This window comes from Myzus persicae, unplaced genomic scaffold (genome assembly GCF_001856785.1).
Source record: "Myzus persicae strain clone G006 unplaced genomic scaffold, MPER_G0061.0, whole genome shotgun sequence".
NCBI lineage: Eukaryota > Metazoa > Arthropoda > Insecta > Hemiptera > Aphididae > Myzus > Myzus persicae.
Window position 1 is genome coordinate 242,477 of NW_019100626.1, and position 21,133 is coordinate 263,609.

Genomic DNA, 21,133 nt, shown 5'->3' on the forward strand with positions numbered 1-21,133 from the left:
ATTGGTTTAAATGATAAATTATAATACTCCTATTTATAACATTATAGCACATGCTTTATTTTTTTTTTTTTTTTTAATTTTGTTTTCTCTTTTCTAATATTATATAAATACTTTTAGTTTGTAAATAATACTAGGCTAATAATCTTTGTAATTGAAACCTAATAAAAATCAATTAAAAAAAAAAAAAATTATAATATATTGTTGTCACTTTTCGTGGTATATTATGTAGGAATAATTTATAATAATTGTTATAATTAATTATGATTAACTGTCGCAAGGTAAACATGCTCTTGTAAGTAGCACATTATTGAATTATTCAGCCATCACATAATGGCGTTATTCGACCTCATGATGTAGGAAGGGTCTTTTAACTAACTGGGGAGCTTGAGCCACATCGTGAGCATCGTAAGAAAAAAAACGCTCGGCTCTGCGTCATTAGGTACAATCGATGACAAAATAACCGTGCAACACGGGACACTGATGGCAATAGAATTGTAAATGCGTCAATGCGTGTATATATGTGAAAGAGCTTCGCAGTTAACCAAATCCGTCAAAAGTTACATACGGATACAAATGACTTACATGTGCACTGCGCGATACCCAAGCTCCACGAATGAACACGAGAAAAGTTTCTGACAGGTAATAAAACGCAGCGCATATGAATCATGGCACGCAACATGTGATGAAAATTAAAAATGTCTCCTCCCATTGCGCCATAAATCCTCTCATTTGTGTGTCTTTGATACTAACACAACAATTCATTTGAATATATTGTTACCTGGGTTGGGATTTTAAAGCATTTGCTTATTTCTTATAAAATGCTAGAGGCATAGCAGAGTAAGCATAACATTTGTTTCATAATTCAGAGAACTAATATTAATATATTTTGATATTTTTTAGATTTTAGTTATTTCTGGAATTTTTGATATATTTTTGAATTTTAACGCATTGAATACGAATATTCTACGAATATTCTCATTTTGGACAGAAAATGGTATCAATGTCAATAACAATTTTTATTTTTTACAACTATTCAGGTCACCAAAAAATATTGCAGTATATTGTATTGTTATAATATCAATTCATTGATTATAATTATACAAAGCAAATTCTGAAAATAGTTTTTTTTTTTCTGGCTTCCAAGTTATTTTAATACAATAAAAAACCAAGTAATCAAATGAATTCTGATACAGATCAAATTAAAATCGATTTCCTTTAATATAAAGACATTTAAATAACTATATTTATTATTTATACATCATCATGTGTGAACTTGTATCAATAATTTTTAGTTTTCATATTTTAGTTAATTGTTTTTTATTAAAGTGTTTGATATACTTTTTTGTACAATTGAGTAGTTTCTAGTATACAACTGAATCTTGGCATCAAGTAAAAATAATATTGGCTTGTTCAAAAACATAAAAACATAAAAATTTAAAAATAAAAGTTCAAATTACAAATGTACCAAATTGGTTTATATGCAACAGTGTAAAAAAAAGAAATTATTTTAAATAAAAACAAAAAAATATATACACATTTTATATACCTACATTAAACATTCTTAAAACGTTTTAAATCTTAAATTATTGTATAAAATGTAATAACGATAATGTATAGTATATTGTGTTATTGTATAACGATAGACGTAGCATGAAATTTCACCAAAACGGACACCTGAAAATTAAGATAAACATATGAAAATTTATTTTGCTAAAACTATATCATAAAGTGAAAATCAATAATGTTATCATATTATGATAAATTAAGAATTTCATTACAAATTTAAGAAAGAAAAAATGATAATATGATTGATAAAAGATAGTTAAACATTTTTCTTAGAATTTATATTAATTTTTATTGAATCATACTTTTGTTTTAATTTGTTTGCTTGCTAAATAAATATATATTATTATAACTATTATTTATTTTAGGTGATTTGAAATATATGATATTATACAAAAAAAATATATATATATTATGAGGGATAAATCTTCTAATGTCTTACAATGATTTTATCTTCTTTTTATTATCATTTTCTATACCTAGTTAATAATGTTTTGGGTTTTAGAATACTAAAAAATCTTTATACTTAGTGGTAGAGCCAGAAAAATACTTTAAAAGAGGTAATTATTTGATTTTCTTTTTAGTTCCATTAATCTGCTAAATATTAATATTAATTTTATATTTTAAATATTTGTAATGATCCAAATAACACTGAGATTTTATATTAGGTTTAAAATTATATATACCTATTTATAAAAGTGAGTTTAATTATATTGACTAGTATTAATAATATTAAACTAAATTGTTAAGTTCCAATCTCTAATTAATGCTTAAAAATGTATTTAAAATCAAAAACAAAAACCTATTTTTCATATACTCACCAACCAATGTAACATTGACAAAGATTTTCGTTGGCAGTGGCCTGTTGTATGAGTAAATTTACTTGTCTGGGGACAGTTAGTTCTTGTTCATGTATAAAATCTTTACCAGTCAATTTTTCACGAACTCTTGTGACGATAGCTAGAGCTTTCATGTTCAATGCTTCTGTTGGCTCAGTCTCAATATTACCTAAACACCACAGACCAAACATATTATACAATAATAATGTTATATTTCTAAATACTTTAAGACCAACATACCAGTATCACCTCCTGGACCAACATTCATAGGAGCCGCTTTTTTACTAAGAGAAGCTGCAAAACTAGTAGCCATGCTGGTTTCTTCCGAAACTGTAGTAGCTGCAGAGGCTGCACTAATAGGATTTGTCCCGACAACTGTAGCACCAGCAGTAGCTGCTGCTGTTCTCCGAGCACAGACACCAGCCTCCATTAGACGCCAATTTAGTAATGGGTCATACACAAAAGCTTCAAGTACAGCCATCAAGCTGTCTTTGTTGTTTCGAAGCACAGTCATGACACTTTCACAGGTTCTACGATAGGTTCCCTCAATTCCAGTGATCTAATAAATACAATAAAAAACATTTACCACAGCTCAAAAGCAGTTTAACAAGCAATACATACTTCCATAGCGTTAATAAGCATTCTAGTAAGTCTGAAAGGAATTTTTTCTGGAAACTTTTCACGTGTCATAGCCACTTCAAAACAATCACCAAAATCTATGTGTAATATTTTTCCACTTAGACGGTCCAACATCAAATTTGAAGGATGCCTAAAAGTAAAACATTGTATTAACCAAAACAATATAGCTTCAAACAAGAATTTAAATATTAATTTATATGGGTAGGCAACTATATCGTTTTAAATTTATTTAATAAAATTAAAAAATATTAAAATGTACATTGCACATGGTCTATTTAGTAAAATAATAAGTATATTATATTCAATATTGCAATTAATTTTACCTGTCTCCTAATCCGAGTATATAGCCAACCATAGACATCACAGCCAATGATCGTGTATAATTAGTTCTACGATCAAACCAAACTTCTGATGATGGAGACTTGAGCCACAGTAACCTTGCTAGATCATCTCCATTGCTATTAGTCAAAGCGTGTTCAAATACTTCAACTTTTTGCATTAATGTTAAATGATCATAGTTTGGTGCCATCTAAAAAATACAACAAGTATGTTTGAGATGAAATAAATACTAATTACAGTTTTAAATTTAAAACACTGATGATATTATGAACATTACTCTTAACATGATTCTGTGTTCTATATTCAATAATGTCTTCTTTTTTTCTCTGAAATCACGTATTAGAGTATGCAATGTGTCACAATGAGGTACCCAACCAATAAGACCCGAGTTTGTTGATAAAGGTATCACAGCGTATCTCTGAAATTATTTTTATAAAATCACAAATTCATTAATATTTAAAGTATAATGTAAGTGCAAAATAATAAGCACCTGAATAGTTAAATTTCTTCTGAACGTGTCAGGGTCATTAAGTAACAGAGTGTTGACCAAGCCAAAAAGTTGCATTACTCTTTCATCTTGTCTAAGATCTTCATGGCCTTTCAACAAGAACATAAATTCATTTCCGTCACTACCTTTAATAACTAACTTCCGAGGACGTTGTTTAGAACTGATAACACTCAATGAGCTTTGAATGTAAGCAATCCTGACAATAGGTTGACCAGGTATGTATGAACCGGGAACTGCAAGTTCCATATTACGACTTTGATGTAATTTCGGGCTGACATATTGAAGTTCTAGATTTGTAAGTTGGGGCAATTGTCTAGATATTCTACGGAAAACGTGATAATATAAATCCCATGCTTGATTCAAGTCACGATTATTGCCAGAAACCAGATAACGATGACACCATTCTAAAGCTTCAACCAAATCTCTACCATATGTCTAGATAAAAAAAATGTATGTGCTTTTAGTTATTATATTAATGTATAGCAAGAACATTTTATGGTATATACTTGGTTAAATGATGTTTCTTTCAGAGTCTCCGGTCCTTTTTCCAACATAGCATGCAATGGTTCTAAAACTTCATACATGCCTTTTACATTATTTTCACCAAAATACAACCTACTGGCTTCTTCCAAGGCCTCATGCCACAATTCATGCCAAAGTATGGCAACCCTAAGTAGTTCATCACTAACCATGACTGCTTGCTGCACTAAATTTGGATTATGTTCACACATTGTTTTTAAGATTTTTCTTGCAGCATTTCTTCGTGCTGCACTGGCAGATTTATTTGCAACAGTCAGTGGATAGACCAAAGCCTGAGGATGGTGTTTGCCTATATCAATTAGCTGAACTTGAATCAGACGACTGACTAGTGTACGAGGCGTGTCAATGCGAGCAATAAGTTGAGGTATCACCTAAACAACAGTATCAGATATTCTCAGTACATATCTATTTGAATATTAATTTCATAAAATATTACTTGTAACCATGTATTGATATGACTAGATTTCAAGCCATCAACAATGGCTTCATACACATCATGGTATTGACCATATTCAAACCAAAGAGTTAAGAGTCTCAATGTATCTTGTAGTGAACTACCTTGTGACAGTGAGATGGATCTGAAAAATCCTTCAACTGCAGGCACAGTAAACTGTGAAATATAATCGTCAGACTTTGGAAACTAAAAATTAAAATTAAGAATTATGTTAAGAATTTAAGAATAATCATAAAACTTAAAACTAATTGAATAACCTCAGAGCTAGCTTTATCAGCTATTCCTTTTTCTGTAGTATGATCATTTGACTGTGACTTATTTTGTTGGTGTTTGTAGAAAAGAACAGTTTCAAAATTCATGTACGCCCATGAATGCCATGCTTTATACCAGCCAGGATCATGAGATGTTGCCTCAGAGTAGTATTCTAAAACATTAGGTATTGACAATTCAGTCAAACCCTGAAGTTCTTCTTGCCAATTGCCTAACTTTAAGTAGCATCTGCAAAACAAAAACATAAATTATACTCTGTATAAATAAAAATGAAAGTTGAAACTTTTATCACAGTTTGAAGTGTTTTAACTGTACCGGGCCAACAGCTTTTTAGTAGGATCACTTCTAAGTTTTTCATTATCTTTTCCTTTTCGTTTTAATTGTGGCAGCACATTTTGGATCAAACTATTCAAATGACTACAAATTCAAAACAAATAATGTTCATAAATATAAAACATTTGTACCTATTTACTGAATTTTTTAATTTTTAAATATTTATCATTTACTTGAAGGCTTCCGCTTTTGTTCCAGAAGTCCACATATGCTTAATGTATGCAAATGTGACATGAGGATATGTCATTGGTAATGGTTCAGAAGGATTTTTTGAAGGATCTGTACCCAACAATGTTGTGAGAGTCTTATGAGACAGTACCTAAACATATTATTTGAAATATAAATAACATTTAAACATTTTGTTAGTAACAATAAATATAAAATCTAAAAATATAATAGAAATTTACCAAGCGTGATGATTTGCGACACAAAGCAGCATACTTAAGCCATGTATGCATATCTTCTTCGGGATTTAACACCAATGAATGCACTTGAATTATACGCTGCCAGTCTTCGACAACTCTTTGACATCCCTAAAGCCATTTCAAAATTATATACAAATCAAATTTTGTATGATTATTATTACCTGAAGCCGGTCCCACCAAACTTTGTAAATAATTTGACGTTTCTCTGGTTTCAGTTTATATTGAATAACTTCTTCAAGTTCAGATAACATTTGAACGGAAACCATGGCACCATAAGCTCTCTGGTAACTTTCTGCGGCAGCTGCTGTAAGTTCGGTATCCAAAATTTCACGGGCCAAATCAATAAACTATAAACAAAGATAATTTTTACTTTAAATCAACTTTTTAAATATGTAGAACATTATGAAATATGTATCATACTTTCTGAGCATGTTCATACTGTTCTCCATGAATAGATAAAACAGCTCTGTAAAAGGCCCCATCCATAGTGTCTCTAGGTATGAAATCCACATAAACTGCCATTTGTTGCCACTGTTTTAGTCCCCAGGCTGAAGCTGCAGCAACCCTTGACATTTTTTCACGCCCACTCTCGGGAAAATGTAACCAATGAGAAGCAGCCACATTATTCAGCTTTCCCCATTGACCCAAAGATTCCAAACACCTGTCATTAAGACAATTTATGCAAATTAAGTACTGGTGGTTAAGTTTAAAAAAATGTAATATACCTCATTTCTCCTAATGACCATTCTATATCATTTGGTTCCTTTTGCAAAAACCCTTCATAGCATGACAATGCTTGTTCCCAGTTATGTAGTTTTTCAAACCACCTAGCTTGTATTTTCAACTGTTCACCAGGTTCTTGGTCTTCTTCTTGTTTACTCATAACTACTTCCAACAAACCTAGTTCATATTAATAACAATTAGTATAATTTTAATTAACAAACATTTATCTGTAATAATTATATTTTATGTACCTGATGCTGCCTCTTTTTGCTGTAATTTGTTATTGATAGATATAAGTGATTCAATAATATTTGGGCACACTTGACTATTTATCTCTTGGATGTACTCATCTTCTTTGTAGTGCAGAGCTTTTGCATAAGCTCGACAGTCCATAGCTCTTTCACCAAGTATATGAGGGTCAATTGGCAATGGTCCTTTTTCACAGTGATCCATAAATTCTGCCAAATTCAATATAGTTTGTGTCATTTCAGGAAGATCAGAAACCATCAATGCCTGTTCTAAGGTCTGTATTAACTCTTTTCGAAGAGGTTCCGTTAATTCTGTCCAACAACTGACAAACGCTGCATTGAACAAATCTTTGGGCAACTGAGAATATGTTTGGGCAAGTGCCCAACATGAACGCAGTGCTGGTGATGGTGATTCTTTCAAGAAGTCAATGCCAAGTCGTCTTAACCACTCTAGCCAATCGTCTTTAGATACACAACGATTCGCCAACCAAGCTTTTTGTAAATTTGGCAATGACGTATGCATCTGAAAAAAAAATATAAGAAACATCATTAGACTAAAAGTTAAAATACAGTCATTACAAATATTATGATCTTTTAATTATTTTTTTTTTAATTGTAATTAATAATTATAACTAATACTTGAATAATAACGTACTAACTATACTACTATGCACACAACAAGAGAGCCTATTTACATTATATGATAATATTACTTATACAACACTTCTAGAAAAAAAACTATCAAACCACCTTTTTTATTATGGTAGCAGCATCTCCAACTAAATGAACACCAACTTCTTTTTTACTTTTGAACTGCTTGTGTCTAGAAAGCAATAAGTTTTCTTCTAGACTTCCATCGGTGTTCTAAAAAAAAATATTAGTTAGAAAATGATATTTTATACTATTAATTGAACCACATACTGATGATATATAAGTAATGAGCATATCATAAGGGGGATAATTGTATTGGCATTTGTTTAAAGTGCGAGCAACAAGTGGCATAAAAATCATGTATTTACGACCCAACTGACATATCAATGCACATAATGTTTCCATAGCAGTTTTTCTAAGTTCTGGTGTACTTTCAATAGAATTTACCTATATGACATTCAATAAATTCATTATAAATAATATTGAGATAAACTGCGATAAATATTCATACAATTCCATGTATTATGCGTGATGCATAGTCAGTAAAATCCAAAGTGTATGCTAACTGTGCAACAGTTTCCATTGCCACCTGACTGACTTGAGTAGGATGATCAGTGGCATCAAATAAGTTTACAAGTGGTGGCATAATCATGTGTAAGTATTCATCCAAATTAATACCAAATTTACATAAAGCTACAACCATCTAAAAGTGTATAAAATAAATAAATAATAATTCATTAAAATACATTTATATATTAATTTATAGAAAAATAAATAAAAGTAATAAATTATGACAAATCTTACCCTCTTGGTAACATTACGGTTTTTACTAGAGTCATGGTAAAGTATTCTTAGTATATTAGGCATTAATTGAGAAAGGTAGGTTTTGAATTGTGCTCCAAGTGCCACAACTATGTACTCAACTAGTTGGATTAAAGTACATTGGAGTGAACTATTTGGGATCCATAATTCCTAAGGAAACAAATTCATGTTTTATATCATGTAGATTTAATTACGAATTTTTAAATCTATTATGCAAAAACTAACTTTAATTAACAAAAATATATCATCCAAATAGTTGCGGATGTGTGGGCCAACAATATTTATAAGTACACCCAATTGCTGGAAAAGGTATTCTCTGAAGTTGGCATCTGCTGTACGAATAACATTTAAAAAACTGGGCATAACTTGTGGTATGTATGCCACGCACTTTATACCCAAAGACTGAAAGATAAATGTTATAGCCTAAAATATAACACCATAATAACTAGCATTAGTACACAAACAAAATAATAAATAATAAATATCTTAGTAACTACTGAATTGACTGGTTAGGTATATAAATAAATATACCTATTACAGTTAAAATTAGTGACTATTTTTATCAGCTTAAAAATAATGTCTTACAATTTGCATTATAAATTAAGTTAACTGTCGACAAAAAAAAAGAAATGTAATCATTTTTTTACTAACTTGTACAACCATAGTGTGATGTTGAAATAAATTTGGATCACGAATGATGCGTATAAGTGTTGCAACCGCTACGGCCGGATAATATTCTTCCAATGTTGATGTACTCATATTTACTAACATTTCACTAGTTGTCCATTCGGTTTCTGATATAGGACGAGGATCAGTCATCGAAAGTAAAGCAGTAGACTCGATTTGGGAATCAATCTGTCCCAAGTTCATTTTATGTTTATAAGGATCTAAAGCTCCAAGGAGTCCTAGTACCCGTATTGTTTCTCTTCTAAAGCAAAAATAAGAACATCATATTAGTTAATGAGTAAATTATTTTAGAAAATGTAAAAGTGCACCTGACTATAGGTTGTTGTTCAGTTTTTAAAAATCCCAGTAAAGTGTCTAATAATGAAGGGTATTTTTCATATGGTTGGATGACGTACCCAAGTCCTTCAACTAATTTACCAAGTACCCACAGAGCAACTCCACGTTTTTCTTGCGATGCACCATCGCTTAACATGTCCAATAAGAAAGGCAACAGTTCATCAGTCCAACAACACATTTCTTCTCCATTTACCTGTTAGATTCAAATACAAAAGTCATTATTTTAAATAAAATTAAATAAAATCATACTGAACTTACTTGAGCCAAATCTCCAATGCACGCAAGTATACTTATCAATATACTTGGATTTAAATCTGGTTCATGGAGTTTAGGAACTAATATTTTTAAAACTGGTTGCACATATGGAGACACAAGACGAGGAGCGTGAACAGCCATGTGGTCAATCATTCTGGCACTTTGCTCTTTATTACGACCCATTCCACTATGTTCAAGTTCAGTCAAACACTAATACCAAAAAATTATCAAGTGTTCAATTTAATTTTCATCAAATTCTTTGTTTTATCATAAATAATTACACAAACCTGCATAAGTGTCTTGCGTAACGGTGGCATTACATAAGCAGGATTTACCAGGCTAAGCCGCCCTATAGTACAGAGGGCCATTTCCCTTATTTCAAAATTCACATCATTCATAGCCATAAATAATGCGGTAAGATTGTGAACTTGAGCTAGATAAAAATCAAAACTGCGGTCGAGATTCTCAAACACTACGTAACGCACATCAGGATCTAAAATAATAGAAAACAAATCAAATAATAATCTGTTCTTAGATTTAAATTTTTTAAACACACAACATTTATTTAACTAACCAGTATCAGAAACTCCAACGACAAGTAGTTGCTTGATGACTGTAGAAATTGTGTATCTAACTGTATGAGAAGTTTTACTTTGTGGTGACTCAATTGCCAAACGTAATAAACGACTACATGTTCGAACAGATTCAATTCGGACTTCCTGTTGTTCACTTCCTAGATAATGCTCAGCACAGCGGCGTAAAAATTGCAGTAAAGAATGTCCTATAAATGTCGTTTTATAGTCAAAAAGTCACATATGTTTGTTTGTTACACTCATTGAAATATATTATATTAACCTTCAAAGTTGAAGCTACCAAGTGTTCTGAGAGCCAAAACAATATTTGAAATATTTTGAGACTCAAAACCTGATGGTATTAATGACAAACTGAGTGCAGAACTTGTAACAGATATTGGCAATGCTATTGAAATACTACGGTTATTAAGCACTTGAGACAGTATTTTTAGTAATCCTAAAAAAAAAACCAATGTTAATGGCTAAAGAAAATGAGAATTAAATGAATTTCTTTGTTTACCATCAGATATATCTTTTTTTAATGCAGGTACAGCTACTGCCAATTCTTTAAAAGCTATAGTAAGAGTAGGACTGAGACCCATGGCCAACATAGGTTCAAGAAGTTCTTTAAGATCATTCTTAATATTGTGTTGTGTTGCAATTCCCAATAATGTAATACAAACATAAACTGCTGGTTCAGGATTTGAAGGTTTTTTTTTTGAACTATCCTGTAAACATTTTCAAAAATATAATTTAAAACAATAATTATTCATATTATATAAGTAATCACAAATTAAGTATATTTGAAAAGATAAACTACAGACGTATTATTTAAAACAATACCTTGGATGGTAAGAAACTACGTATCAATTCTAAAATTTTGGATAAATATGGCTTAATATGATCTTCAATAGCTATTGCTACTAGACCAACAGCAACAAATGCATAAGTCCGTTGATCACGATCACGACCACGAATTGTTGCAAGAAGAAACAGCATTGAAGAATTTAAGTAACTAGAAAAAAAATGTTTTTAATAAAATATTGATAAGGGCATTAAAATAGTACAGTAATACTTTTGAACAAAAATTGATTTATTAAATGCAGCTAGTCTAGGAAGCAATTTCATCAGAGCAGAATTCACTAGAAGATTTCTGCACATTCTATGAGATATTGCTGATGAACACACTCGATCATAGTTTTCTTGTAGTAGATTTTTACAAGCACTGCTTTCGTATCGAATACCTGATGATGCAATTCTTACTGAGTCATCATCTGTTCGTCCAGAACCACCTACCAGTCCTTTTAAAGCAGACTTTGTTCGAGGTAATAAACTCAATATTTCCTAAAACCAAACAATTTTATTATTTTATTATTTGTATTTGTAATTTTTTTAAGCTATAAAAATAACAATCACAGTGATAACATTATTATAAATATAAATTAAAAGAAAAAATTCCAAATAAATTAGAAAAAAATCTATACATTTATAAGAAATTATAGGATAAGAATACAGAATAAAAATAAAATTAATGATAATTATGATAGAAAAATTATTTGAAAGAATTTATAAATGAATATCAGGGATGATTTTGGATTGACTAAATGAGAATGAGTAAAATTAGTATTGATTTAGTATGTGCCTTATCGGACCGCATGACCTACTGTATTGGGTATTTGTTAAGTATTTTTGGTCAAATTTAAAAATCATAAAATTATGTTATTTTATTACTATTAATTAATTAGTAATACAAATATAAAATAATATAAGATTACATTTAATAATGTCAAAATCAGTCAAACAAAATATCAGTAAAAAAAATGTATATATATATATTAAATGTACATAGCTATTTACAGCAAAATGTCAAAATTAATCAAAAAATGTCCTAAATTATATTATTTAAAAAAAAAATGTTTGGCATTACACTTTTTGTACAACACTTAAAAAAATGTATCTTGCCTATAAATATATCAGTACATAATATAGATAATTGTCTTAGAAAGTCACATACTTAACGAATACCGTAAAATTAAAAGCTACATGATATTTTTCAAAAATATATCTAACCGCACTAGTCTGACTTTGATCCCACTGCAATCTTTGCATCAAAGAGTCATTACGTCTTTCCCAATTAACATTACTGACTCTAAGCAATTCGTTCAATACTAATAATGACCCATGTATTTTATCATCACGAACAATGCCATTTTCTTTATTTATAGAATCATCTATTCCATTCATAACTTCTTCATAACATTGCTTGTACCTAGCGGAAGAAAAACAAAATTAAATTAGCAGCATAAGTCTAGATATTATGAACTGCATATCTCAACAGATTTTTCTTCAGACATACCCATCCAAAGTTTCATATATTCTACCAACAAACTTTTATTTTAACTTTAGTTTTCAATAAAAGTTTGAAAATTTAATGGGAAAAAATAATAAAATTTCCAAAATATTTAAATAAATTAACTTCATACATTTTTGACACATTGCTGTCTTCTTTGTAATAAATAAATGTATTTTAAGTATTCAGCTTAGGTAAACCGAAAAAATAAATTATAATACAATTCATGGTAATTGAAAATCAATGTTTATAATGAAGTATTAATTTTCTAAAATTGTACCTTGACTAAAAAATGTAATTACGATAAGATTTTGACAGAGACAAACTTGTTGAGATAAAATATATCTTGTATATTTTTATAAGTACCATTCAGACTTTTGTGTCTGTTTAGAAGTTTCTCTTTGAGCAGTTACAACAAGAGCTGCTCTTAATGCTTCTACAGCCCCATCTCTAATGCTTGGTTTTGGATCACGTGCTACATTTAGCACTAAATCAAAAAATTGAGCCGCATGTTGAAAGAAAAGAGTGGGAACCATAGTAGCAATTTCTCTGAGTATGAGCACCTAATAAACAAATAATTTGTATAGTTATGATTATTTGTACCAATAATAATAATAATTATTAAAAATTATGTTACTCACTGCTGCATATCTTTTGGGCTCATTTCTTACACCACCTAACCATTCAAATGCTCTTTTCACCTCAAATTCAACATACTGATCTGCATAAGTGCCAGAGTCCAAGGCTAATTTTCCAACTGTTTTGGCAGCAAGTTCCATTACTGCCGAATCGGCAGATGGCAATAAATTACGTAGATAGTTTGCAAACCTACTAATACGGTTATTTTTATTGCCAACATCAGCACCAATTAAACACACTGTAAAAAAATTAATTCAATCAATAAAATATTTATCAACACATTTGAATTTACATTTTACCAGTATTTTAAGATTTGAGTTTAATATTTTATAAAGATGCCTAAAATATTTCAATGGTAATAATAAGTAATAATAATGTAAATACTATGCTAAAAATAAAATAAAATTATAACAAGAAACTTAAAATAATTTTATTATAATTGGCTTACAATTTTATCTGTTCAATGATTCATATCATACCTATTAATTAGTCAATACTCAAATATGTACATAATAAAATAAACTTAAACATTGTATCATAAATCAAATGTTCTGTTTCATACAATCGATTGAACTCACACATACCTTTTAATTTTTTTAGTCACAAAAAATATAATGTAAGATTAAAATATACAATACTCCAAGCTACAAAACTTTTAAAAGTAGAAGTTCATAAAAAATGTTTTTACATTTTGAATTTAACAAAAAAACATTTGCTATAGAACACCTAGAGTTCAGAAAAATATAGTGATGCTATACTTGATATTTCTCTAAGAAGCCTCCCTCATAGACTAGTTTGATAAGATTATTAAATTTGCTCATTGTTAATAAATGTTTAGAATTCAAATACAATAATTATATTACATAAGCTAATCATTTCAAAACAAATTTACGAATTAGGTAAATTTTAATTGTAATTTTTAATTAGTGAAATTTTATTTTTTTACAGTAAAATATGTACTCAATAACAATCTCAATGATCTAGATTTATTTGTTGAAACTTTTTTTTATACATTAAAAACCCATATTATTAAGCCTAAAACTAAAATGAAGAATGAATAAAATAAAAAAAATTGTAATTTGAAGACTTAATAATATGTCCTCATTTTAGTCAACTTCTAAAATAATAAATCATTTTCTTAATAACCAATATTGATAAATAGTAAAAACTTTCTACGTCTATGAATTACTCACATATAGCAAGTATTCCACCAATTTTCTCATTGCTATCAGAACTTGATACCATTTCATAAATATGTTGGTTAAATTCATCATTAAAAACTGCACGCTCTTCTGCTGATACTTCACGGAGTTCGGTTTTAACCTTAAAAAATAATATTAAAACACAAATTAATGTTTATTTAACGATTAATGAATATTTTTTATAAATACATAGAGATTCAAATCTCGTGCAGCACGTTTACGGATCTCTAAGTTCTTGGACTTTAACCTGGTTACAAAATGTTGCATGCGTACAGATGACATGTTTTTTTTGGTTCTGAAATGTAAAAATAGAATTCAATACTATTGAAACCAAATAAACTATAGTAATGGTAACTATAGTAGTGTGTATATTATAGAAATTATAATATTATAATATTATATAAAGCTAGGATATATGATATACAAAAAAGACACTATTAAAATTAATTAAATATATTTTTAATACAATTACATTTTTTTTTCAATTAACTTGATAAGTACTCTTAACAGTAGTACTTTATTGAAATGTAAATCAGGAAGGTGAATTAATTCATTAATTTTAATAGTTAGGTACCTATAGGCTATATTATATTAAATGTATAATTACTTTTACACAAATTTATAACTATAAAATTATTTTAAAATTACTAAAGAAATATATTATTTAAAGAATAATGTTTTTGACAGAGCATAAAATGTTTAACATCTAGCTAGATTTTAATCTTAAGAGTTCTTTCTAAAATATTTAAAATCTATAAAAATACAACACTTTGTTTTTAAATAAATTAGATTATGGACTAACATCTAATGTAGGTACAACAGCGATATAAAACAATATTTGGACCTAACCAAAAACACACATTAAAAATTATCGCTTTATAAATAACAATGTACCTAGGTACATATTACATATTTTAAAATAAGTTTTCTTACAATCAATCAGTCTCTTCAATTGATGATTTAATGAAGTAGATACATTCAATAATAATATACATACATACACTAATTTAAAACGAACATAATATTTACAATAATAGTAACATTAAAAACAAACATTCAAATATTTAATACCTATTTATTATGTTTTCTAAACTTTTTTAAAACATTAATAACATCTACTATTTACTATTTAGTATTTATTATTTTGATTTTAAAATGATAAAACCCGGCTGTTTTGTTGAAGTACATAACCATAGAACGCAAATTATGTTATCAGCTCCACGCTATATTTCGTTTCTAACTTTGAATGAGTTGGAAGGTAAACAAACATAAATATTTTTATTTATGTATTATTGTTTTGGTTATGACATGAGTTTCGGTCTTCGTATTTCAACAATTTGTTGGTGGCCCCGTATTGGGTTTCCCCGATGGGCCCGATGTTATTGTGTTACTATAGGATTATTCTATTCCATAAGAAATAATTTTTCATTTCTTCGACTTTATTTTGGTATTTACATTTTTTAGTTTTTATTTATTTAGGTAGGTATCAGTGACTTATTTAGGATTTTGTCTTGCGCAGGCCGGGGGTATAATGCCATAATGGGATATTAGTATAGTACAATACTGATATTAGGTATGTATTGTAATCGTCCAAAACTCACCGCTTCGGAGGCGCCTCCCACACCTCATGACCGAAGTTACCATACAATTGTAGTAAATTAATACTTGATACTTGATACGTTACACCAAGTATAAAAATAAAATATATTCCCAAAATTATCATATAATTATTTTATTATACATATAGGTAACCGCCGTTACATGAGAGAGTTAATATTTTTTGCTAAAACAAAATACGTTATGTGACTTTGTGGTGCGGTGTCTGGCTCCATTCACAAATGTGCTCTGACGGTCAGTACCATTAGTTCAGGGATAGGTGTCCACCCTGGTTCTTAGTGAAAAAATCCTTACCCCACATGTTCCAAACCAATCGTAAACCAATCGTACGCTCTCCAACAATTAAAAACCTACTAAACAAACCAAATTGAATTGAAATCGTTTCCAATTCTTAATGGCCCATTTGACACGGGTTAATTTTAAAAAAAATACATTACCTACAAATATAATATTATATCTTATGTTTCATCAAAACATAATTAGATATTACCTCATTAATTATAATCTATATTGTACACTCAGTCATCATAATTTCTGTTTATAGAGCTTTAATTCTTTATGTTATTTTATAGGCTTTGAGGCTCTCCAGACTCCAGTTAGTCTCATTAACTAAGACATTATTAATATTTAAATATAGCGACAAATCGAACCTTTTTTTGGACTTATACTCATTAATGACTTCATTCTGGCGTAATTTTGATATTCTGTCATCCCGATTCCGGTAACACTAGTTTGTAAACTTTGCAAAAACCAAACACATTCTTACCCGTGCTTGGTTTTTCGGCTAGTTAGGCTGTAGTCAGTGGCATGATTGTGTGCGTGTGTGTGGGGGGAGGGGTCCAGGAGACACTTGCCCCCTTAACATTGTAGAGAAGGACAAAGGTATTACGCCCCCCCCCCCCCTAAGTAATCCAACAATACAAATTTTTGAATCTTCTTAAGTTACGTTTGAACGGAAAGAGGTCATTAAAAATAAAACAAAAAATATCAATATATATATATCATTCATTTTCATTAGCTAACTCGAGATTAAAAATAAAAGCAAAAATTAAAATGTCACTATAAGGTGGGTGGGGTGAAGTGCAATGATTAATTGCTATTTGCTTTACCATGGTGTGACACCACCAAAACTAAATTGGTATAATAGTACAACACTGAGTATTTGAGATTTTTCTCGGAGATCAGACCGATTATGAGATTTTCGAGTCAATAAAACAAAAAAATGTAAATTATTCCTTTACTTACAGTTGACAGTTGATATGTTGATCGCCAGATTTCTCGAGAGTAAATTTAGATTTTGAATTTTTCTTCTCACCCAGTTCAACATAGTTATGCGTTCGAATCGGCTTGAATTTTTTTTTAAGTGCCGATTTCGCCTTTAGAAATGGACTATTTCTGTGAACACTACAAAATCCTATTATGATAAACCATTAGTTCTTATACCTATGGCTACTTTTATTAGCCATTAGGTATTATAAATATGTACCTACCTATTACTTTGCAATATAAAATATGTGAACTGTGAATATTCATTAATTTATAAATACCTACCTAGTTATATCTTATTAACAATTATTAATTAATAATTGAGTATAATGTGCGAACTGCGTCGTAAGTGTATCATTTTTAAAGTATTCAAGAAGTGACACAAATATATTTATGGTATCTATTGGAACACATTGATTTCAGCCCCAAATAGATCTTAATAATCTTATGATAAATGAAACTTATTTGAGATCTGCATCGAGTCTTAGTTCCATAGTAAAATAATGATTAATTTTAACAAAAATTAACAAAGTTTATAGCGATATTAAAAACTTATTGAGTTTTATGTTATACTTTAAACAAACACAACATTTTTATAATAACGGTTTATTTACCCATATATTTTGGAATTTAATCCTCATTTCATTGAAAGATGTAAGTCTGTATACACCCCACATCTACGATAATACTATATATTATATAATGTAAATATGTGATATTGAATATTGTAATTACGACCCCTATAGCTAGTGGCCCAAAGGCTATATTTGCCACGATATATACCTAGGTTTACTGCAGCTGCATATTGTTGTAAGCAATATTCCAGTTTTAAGTTCGCAATTAAGTTTCTAAACTAATTGACTATTATTATTCTCTATGCATGTAATATATGTATATTATAGTTCTAATTCTTATAGTCTTAACTCTTCAGTTGTTAAGTTATTTTTTTCCTATATTATAGTTATTATTTTAATAAAAACATTATTAGAATTAAAGGATTTTTTTTAATCTTTATTCTATTTATCTTGGAATTCAGAGAAATCTTCAAAAATCAAAATTTTTTATTTTATAAAAATATAAGGTACCTCAAGAGTTGTCCAAGTTGAACTTCATTATTGTTTTCCTGTTTATGTGAAAGTCTTTTTGATATCATTGAAGAATGATTAAAAAACATTTTTCTTTCTTTTATAGAACACAATCAGAGGTCTAAACTAAGAAAAAAAGCAATTGCACTCCGTATAATTTCTACAACTAAAATGTTTCGATTTAGTTTGTCTAAGTTGTTTTGAAAAGTTAATAATAATATAACATAACAGGATGTTATATTTTTTATCAAGTAGACTGTATACTAAGTAGGCACTAAGTAGTGGGTACTACCTACACGGCTACACGTAATAGGTACGTTAATACGGTTTATGAATTTATTATGATTTGTGAGTACACTACAAAATATAATAACAATTAATAATACAAATAACAACTGATATTTAATTTTAATAGGAATCCACACATATTATTAACACACTTGTAGACTAACAAACGCAAACTCAAACTAAATTATTTTTTTAACATTCCCGATGATAGTAAAGAAAAATGATACCTACATATTCTAATAGATAAAATTATTTCTGTAGATAGCTAAATGACAAAATATTGTGTATAATGTATGTATTACTATATTAGTCAGAATATTGTGCATTATTATAATGTTATAATTATACTGTAACATTAATTATAATTTATAACAAGTAGGCACAATTTTCGGGCGGCGGGTAATAACTGGGTCACATATTATCAACTTGCTATTCGTATAAAACATTTGTTTACCTTTTACTTACCGGAGATTTGAACACAAAATAAATCTATATTTTTTTAAGTGTACCCAGAGATTGGATGTATAACACATACATATACTAATATACAACTTTATTGACTAATTATTATTATTTTTTTTAATACATTATTAATACAATTATTTTTTAAGTAATGCTGTATTCAGATTTTATGAATCAAATTTAATACCTTAATACAAGGTCCATAAAATTAGTCAAATAAATATGAATTATTTATTTTCTGATACATACAAATTCATTTCTTACTATTATGGGCAGATCTCAATTTCGGAAATAACAATTTTGGATCGTCTTACCGTAAAATTTTCGATCGCTTTTCTTTTTGTGGTAGTTCTGATAGGTTGTTTTGTCTTCTCATCGTTATGTTCTAAGTTTAATTCATCTGTTAAATAAAAAAATAGTGACAACTAAACATAAAAAATTAACGGTTTTGACGTATTTCTTAAATTAGTGGAATTTATTTATATTTTTAATGTACGTGTTTTCCTGACACATCGCCAACGAGTTTTGACACATTGACTCCAGTAAGAAAAATAAAATTTATAATTATTAAAAATTAGTAATTTTATTCTTCTCTCCAACGTTATAATTTCCATTTTACTCGTACATTACCGAACTATACATATACAATACTAAACGTTAAACGTATAGTTTGCAATCAACTAAACGATCGCGATGTTCTATAATCTTTGTAAATTACATATTTAGCTATTTTTATCCGTTTCATTTGATGGCAGCCCTTGCTAATTCTATATAATTTAATTTCCTTTCGATAAGACACTCTGTCGCTTCAAGTAAAGTTTTGTGTCCACTGCAGTGTTGGTATTGAAATAATTTATATATGACACATTAATTTAATAGTGGCCCGATTACAGGATACATTGATAAAAAATCGTTGAAAATAGTGCAGCCGATCACCGGGTCTACCTGTTATTAATGTAAAACTTTAGTGGCCCAATAATCGTATACCTTCTTGATAAAAATTAATCGTGGCCCAATTCCCGGGTGCCTCGATTTTCACGACCTATCCAATGGGTACCATTTGTGTGGTGAGGGGAGGAAGGGTTATCGATGTGTGTTGATAATATTAGGAGTGGAAAAATGGACGAATGCAAGATTCTATACAAGACATGTCAGGTAAAAAATTACATGATATGTTATATTGTTATTCCTTATTTCCTAGTTTCCTACACGATAGAAAAAGATACAAAATATGTAAGTTCAGATATCTTAAAAAAGAGAAGTATTCAAGTATGATAACCTATATATACAACCTATACATTTTAATGTATATACACTATAAACACCATATACCTTATATTAATAAAAGGATATCTCAATAGGAATCTAATATAACTTTTATTGAAAACGATTCAGTATTTATTAAGTCCCTAGCTAACAGATAGAAAATAGACCAACATCCATCTTTATTCTTTATACATATTAATTATTATTATATAATTACTAATTAATAGAAATATATCACATATTTTTTTACAAATACAATTATATAAAAATAAATAAATCTTTAGTACGTCGTGTTGCTATCATTGATTACAGATGATAAAAATAGTATAATTTTAATTTTTTTTTTCATTCGATTATTCTACCTATATCTGGTGACAAAAATAAGGGTTGATATTAAAAAACTCAAATGGTATTGAGCATGGGTAAACCAAACTTATGAAAATTTTTAGATTTCCCAAAATGTGAACTTCTGCAGTACTTACTGTTACTGCAGCTATAAAACAGCAAACCGATTTCAATCTAAGGTCATCTGGCGACAGGTGAGATATTTAGTGGTGCATATAATATATAAAACAGGACGTCATACTGCATACTATTATGAATTAAATTAAGTATAATGTATATTGTAACATTCAGAGGTTGATTAGGATTTTCCAATACGAGGGTGGTAGATTAAAGGATTAAAGATTAACAACAAACCAGTTAAAATATAAATCTAGCAAGTAGCACTGTAGCAGATTTCTAAAGCAATCTC

At 29.0% G+C, this 21,133-nt stretch overlaps 1 protein-coding gene across 1 annotated transcript; it reads right to left on the reverse strand.

Annotated features, from left to right (window-relative positions):
- Positions 1-1,032: 1,032 nt before the first annotated feature.
- On the reverse strand, positions 1,033-18,476 carry LOC111037436 (serine/threonine-protein kinase mTOR). Its single transcript, XM_022320011.1, has 38 exons — positions 18,364-18,476; positions 17,258-17,416; positions 14,585-14,690; positions 14,387-14,516; positions 13,196-13,431; positions 12,921-13,117; positions 12,275-12,473; positions 11,280-11,548; positions 11,048-11,219; positions 10,725-10,932; positions 10,488-10,661; positions 10,207-10,413; positions 9,920-10,125; positions 9,636-9,842; positions 9,350-9,570; positions 9,006-9,282; positions 8,580-8,777; positions 8,337-8,504; positions 8,044-8,235; positions 7,803-7,979; positions 7,632-7,745; positions 6,885-7,404; positions 6,636-6,810; positions 6,331-6,571; positions 6,072-6,257; positions 5,893-6,018; positions 5,659-5,804; positions 5,468-5,569; positions 5,140-5,380; positions 4,865-5,068; positions 4,395-4,799; positions 3,871-4,323; positions 3,658-3,798; positions 3,365-3,570; positions 3,024-3,171; positions 2,643-2,961; positions 2,385-2,571; positions 1,033-1,674 (listed from the first exon to the last, which is right to left on the reverse strand). Exons 1-38 carry the CDS (start codon positions 18,450-18,452, stop codon positions 1,659-1,661), a joined length of 7,722 nt encoding a protein of 2,573 aa, XP_022175703.1. The 5' UTR covers positions 18,453-18,476; the 3' UTR covers positions 1,033-1,658.
- Between the last annotated feature and the right edge of the window lie 2,657 nt (positions 18,477-21,133).

Excerpts from the sequence above, each read along its gene's own strand:
- LOC111037436 (XM_022320011.1), bottom strand. The coding sequence starts at position 18,452 with ATGTTTTTTAATCATTCTTCAATGATATCAAAAAGACTTTCACATAAA. Across the intron at positions 7,980-8,043 it reads CACGCATAATACATGGAATT|GTAAATTCTATTGAAAGTAC; the intron begins GTATGAATATTT and ends AATGTCATATAG. Across the intron at positions 5,381-5,467 it reads ACTAAAAAGCTGTTGGCCCG|ATGCTACTTAAAGTTAGGCA; the intron begins GTACAGTTAAAA and ends TTTGTTTTGCAG.